Source organism: Carlito syrichta, unplaced genomic scaffold (genome assembly GCF_000164805.1).
Source record: "Carlito syrichta isolate Samal-C Ts95f unplaced genomic scaffold, Tarsius_syrichta-2.0.1 Scaffold303051, whole genome shotgun sequence".
NCBI classification, from domain to species: domain Eukaryota; kingdom Metazoa; phylum Chordata; class Mammalia; order Primates; family Tarsiidae; genus Carlito; species Carlito syrichta.
Genome location: NW_007247147.1, coordinates 55,125 through 60,600, shown reverse-complemented (window position 1 = coordinate 60,600; position 5,476 = coordinate 55,125). Strand labels below are relative to the sequence as shown.

Genomic DNA, 5,476 nt, shown 5'->3' with positions numbered 1-5,476 from the left:
TGCAGGGCGTCCAGCTTCTCCTCCTCCTCTTCCTCCCGCAGGACGCCCAGGATGTAGGCGCCGTACACGGCCCGGTCGACCCCCAGAGCCTCCAGCCGTGCGTCCAGCCAGGACCCGAAGCTGCCGCCCTCGCCTTCGCCCTCGCCCTCGCCCTCGCCGTCGCCGGAGGCCGCCTCGGCCACTTCGCTGGGCGCCGCCATCTTGGGGCCGGGGGCCTACCGATCCCCGGGTCGTCCGCCGCAGTGCCTGACGGGCCGCGGCGCGGGCCTACGGCGCATGCGCCGAGCCCGGACCGTCCCGTTTCTGCGCGCCGAGCCGGGAGCCCGGGCGACCTGCGGTGACTCCCTGGCGCGTTGTGTAAACTCGAAACGCCGCGCGTGTTGGCGTGCGCGCGGTCGCGGGACCTCACGGGAGCCTAATTAGGTGCGTATTTTCTTTTGGGGGGGGCGGAGACAGGGTCTCTCCGTGTTGCCCAGGCTAGTCTCAAATTCCCGGCCTTCGGCGATCCTCCCGAAATGCTGGCCTCCCAAAGTGCCGGGCTGACAGGCATGAGCCACCACGCCCGGCCTAGGCGAGTATTCTTCACGGACTCTTTTTTTTCTTTTTCTTTTTGAGTTGGCATCTCGCTCTGTTGCCAGACTGGAGGGCAGTGGCACGCTCACGGGCCACCGCAGCCTCGTCCTGCTGGGCTCAGGCGATCTCCCGCCTCAGCCTCCCGAGTAACAGGCGTGCACTACCACGCCCGGCTAGTTTTTTGATTTACTGTAGGGACGAGGTCTCGCCAAGTTGCCCAGGCTGGTCTTGAACCCCTGGGCTCAGGCGATCCTCTTGCCTCCGCCCCTCAAAGTGCTGGGATGATAGGCGTGAGCCACCGCACCCAGCCCTCTTCACGGGTTCTCTTCACAGTTGGGGAAGTTGAAAGAGGTTCAGTCACTTGGCCAGAATCACGCGGCTAATACCTAAACAGGGTTGGAACTCTGATTCCTGCTGGTCTGTGCACCTGACCGGGGATGCACAGCCGTCAGGCAGGAGCCTCCCAACTCCATCCGGAACACCAGCAGCCGCTACCCTGACTACTACCATCCTCGCCTCCCTAGGCAAAACCCCACGCTCCAGAAACCCCCCTGGTCTCTTGCTTCTCTGCATTGACCCTACTGTACTTATCGTGGTCTGGGCATACAGTAGGCGATCAATAAATGAACGGGCGACCTTAAACCATTTGTGCTGCGCACTCATTGATCAACGCTTGCCTAGGACGGCCCTGGAGAAGCCTGCCAGGCCCTGTGTGCTAAAGGCTTTCCAGGCGTTGTCTCTTGTAATCCCCCCTAGACCCCCAGACGCTCTGACCGTCCACACTGTGAAGTCAAGGAAACAGGGAGTCACACATCTAGGGAGGCAGCCTAACCAGAGGCCCAACTCGGAGCTGCCTGAGTCAGCTGACTGCCAAGCACCCGTGGGCTGGGGTGAATTACCCAAGGACTTGGGCCAGCTCCACCTGGAGTGCAGGAGCCTGGCAGGGCCCAGGCCCACTGTCCTTCACCAGTTGGTTACTGGGCACCTACAGTGGCCTTGTCGCAGGCACCGAAGATACCAAAATGTATGTCACACAGTCTCTGTTCTCAAGGGGTCTTCAGTCCAGTGGGAACAGACGTGTTTAAACAGATCATGCAGGCACTGTGGCTCACGCTTGTCATCCCAGCACTTTGGGAGGCCGAGGCGAGAGGATTGCCTGAGCCTGCGGGCCCGGGATCAGCCTGGGCAACTTGGCAAGACCTCGTCTCTACAATTAATCAAAAAATTAGCCAGCGTGGTAGTGCGTGTCTGTGGTTCCGGCTACTTGGAAGGCTGAGGAGGAAGAATTACCTGAACCCAGCAGGTGAAGGCTGCGGTGGCCTTGAGCGTGCCACTGCACTCCAGCCTGGGTGACAGAGTGAGACCCCCCCCAACTCAAAAAAACAAAATTATTTGAGTGGACAAATAATAAACAGAATGCTTATAGAAAAAAATTTGAAGGCCAGGCTCGGTGGCTCAGTCTGTAATCCCAGCACTTTGGGAGGCTGAGGCAAGTGGATTGCCTGAGCCTTCAGGTTCGAGACGTACCTGGGCAACTTGGCAAGAACTCATCTCTACAATAAATAAAAAATTAGCCAGGCGTGGTGGTGCGTGCCTTTAGTTCTGGCTGCTTGGAAGGCTGAGGCGGAAGGGTCACCAGAGCCCAGCAGGTCGATGCTGGGGTGGCTGTGAGCATGCCACTGCACTCCAGCCTGGGCGACGGAGTGCACCTCCAACTCAAAAGGAAAAAGTAGATCATATGCTGTGTTGGCCTGTGATTGGGTAACAGGCACTAGAGAATGTTGGAGCGGGAATGAAATCAATGTGATCCTGTTGGCAGGCTGTGTGAAAAGCCCCAGCATTTCTGCTTCTGGGAATTTATTCTAATATATACACGTGTGCATTATTTAAAAGGATATTCGTTGCAGTGAAGTTTTTTGCAGTAAGAGGACAGAAATAGTCTACATTTTGTGTATATAAGACTGGCTCAAGAAAGTCTGATGTGGCCACACAAAGGAGTATTGTGCAGCTGTAAAAATGAGCAAGGAAGCTCTTTATGTATTGACATTTTTCAAAATCAAGACATGTTGTTCAAGAAAAAAGTGGAGCTTAGAATAGTGTGTAATGTTTGTTACCACTTATGATTAAAAAGAAGTGGGCGCAGGGCGTGATGCCTCACGCCTGTAATCCCAGCAATTTGGGAGGCCAAGGTGGGAGGATTGCTTAAGTCCAAGAGTTTGAGGCCAGCCAAGGCAATGCAGCAAGACCTTGACAAAACATAAAAAAGTTAGCCAGGTATGATGGTACGTGCCTGCAGTCCCAGTGACTTGAGAGGCTGAGGTGGAAGGATCACCTAAGCCTCGGAGGTCGAGACTGCGGTGAGCAGTGATCATGTCACTGCATTCCAGCCTGGGTGACAGAGTGAGACTCTGACTTTAAAAAAAAAAAAAGAAGCCAGACTCGGTGGCTCAGCCTGTAATCCTGCGCCTTGGGAGGCTGAGGTGAGTGGATTGTCTGAGCCTGCGGGTTCGAGACCCACCTGGGCAACTTGGCAAGACCTCATCTCTACAATAAATCAAAAATCAACCGGGTGTGGTAGTGCGCGCCTATAGTTCCAGCTACTTGGAAGGCTGAGGCGGAAGGATCGCCAGAGCCCAGCAGTCGAGGCTGTGGTGGCCAGGAGCGGCCATTGCACTCCCATCTGGGCGACAGAGTGAGACTCCAACTCAAAAAAAAAAGGGGCTGGGTACAGTGGCTCACGCCTATAATCCCAGCACTTTGGGAGTCTGAGGAGAGAGGATTGCCTGAGCCCACGGGTTCAAGACCATCCTGGGCAACTTGGTGAGACCTCGTCTCTACAGAAATATCAAAAAATTACTGGGTGTTGTGGTTCACACCTGTAGTCCTAGCTACTCAGGAGACTGAGGCGGAGGGATGGCCTGAGCCCAGGAGGTTGAGGCTGCAGTGAGCCATGATTGTGCCACTGCGCTCCAGCCTGAACATCAGAGTGAAACTCCAACTCAAAAGAAAAAAAATCCTTGTAAAAATAATATGAGAATGCGTCGTTACTCCTCTCCATATTTATTTATTTATTTATTCGTATTTTAACTCTTGTAAAATATGAACTTTGCCATCTTTCTTTTTTTTTTTTGATCTTTTGCATTTCTTCAGGGTCAGATATGACTTCATCTTTTGCTTTTTTTTTTTTTTTTAGAATCAGAGTCTCACTCTGTCGCCCAGGCTGGAGTGCAGTGGCACACTCACGACCACTGTAGTCTCGACCTGCTGGACTCAGGCAATCCTTCCACCTCAGCCTTCCAAGTAGCTGAAACTACAGGCGCGCACTACCATGCCCGGCTAATTTTTTAATTTATTGTAGAGATGACGTCTCCCCATGTTTCCCAAGCTAGTCTTGAACCCCGGGGCTCAGGCAATCCTCTGTCCTCTACCTCCCAAAGTGCTGAGATTACAGGCATGAGCCACCACACCTGGATGCCATTTTTTTTTTTTAAGAGATGGGGTCTCACTCTGTCATCCAGGTACAATCATAGCTCACTGCCGCCTCAACCTCCTAGGCTCAAGCAATCAATTCTCCTGCCTCAGTTGGTAGCTGGGACTATAGGTGAGTGCCACCACGCACAGCTAACTTATTTTATTTTTTATAGAGACAAGGTCTTACTATGTTGCCCAGGCTAAAATTTACCATCTTAACCCTTTTCAAGTGTACAGCTTAGTGTTAAGTATTCACTACTTTTATTATTATTTTTTTTTTGGTTTAACCTTTTGTATGACAGGTATTCCAAGTTCTGGTTTTTAAGTTCTGTTTATTTCAATCCTTGGTTTTCATGACTGTTGTGACTGCAGGAGATTCTTCATTGAATCAAGATATGAATGGGGCTGGATGGTGGATACTCGTGATTATTATAACAATCTGCTACTTTCATGAATATCCATCATTTAAAAAAATCTGCATCATTGCACTTAGCAAAACCAGTCATTTAAATATTCCACCATCCAAGGCTTTTCTTGAAACTGGGTTAATGAATTTCTTCCTTCCCTGATGTTTATCCATTGTTCTTGCAAACTAATCAGAAAGTATTGCATTTGTTTTTTGGGTTTTTTTTGAGTCAGAGTCTCACTCCATCGCCCAGGCTGGAGTGCAGTGGCATACTCATGGCCACCCCGGCATCGACCTGCTGGGTTCCGGCGAGCATTCCGCCTCAGCCTTCCGAGTAGCTGGAACAAAGGTATTGCATTTTTAAACTTTTGAACAAAGGGTTCAGAACCCATTAAGACACTTATTTGGAAAATTGTTAAATGGATTAGGAAATTCTGTTTTTTGTTTTTTTTTTTTTATATTCCATGTCACAATTTGCTTTATTTTCCTTCACAAGGATAAAACATTTATGAGTAAGAATCATCCTAATACAAACATTTCAAAACCAGAAAAGCCCAACTATAACTTTTAGTTCCTAAAATCTGCTTATTAGAAGAACATCACAAAAGTGTAAAATATTAGCAATTATTTGAAGGACACTTCTCTAAAAGTGAAGATAAAACAGACAGCGTAAGTCACAAAAATAAACACAACTGCAAAAAGGCATATACAGCCTCTTCTCTTTTCAAGCCTGCACACTTAGAAGCAAGCTAGTTTACCCATCATGAAATAAAATTAAGTCACTTTAAAGACACAGATATTTTCAATATTTGAGGATGGCCGTATTTTTAAAGAATTAACAGTGAATATGGTAAGTGGGCTGAACAGCACAAGTCACAGTAAACTCCCATTTCCATGTCAAGACTGAGTCACGAAAGACAATTTTGCATCCCATGATTGCAGAGGGCTTGAGACTCCCTCCTTCCTCCCAGCATGTGTGATGATTTCCGATGTCGCTTTTTAGATTTTTTTTTTTTTTTTTTTTTT

General features: G+C 49.5%; 1 protein-coding gene across 1 annotated transcript in view; it reads right to left on the bottom strand.

Moving 5' to 3' along the window:
- CCDC43 (coiled-coil domain containing 43) overlaps nucleotides 1-221 on the bottom strand; it is a 13,250-nt gene extending 13,029 nt beyond the window's left edge. Inside the window, exon 1 of the mRNA XM_021712080.1 lies at nucleotides 1-221. Within this exon, the coding sequence (XP_021567755.1) occupies nucleotides 1-200 (200 nt within the window). The 5' untranslated portion in view covers nucleotides 201-221.
- Nucleotides 222-5,476: the final 5,255 nt, after the last annotated feature.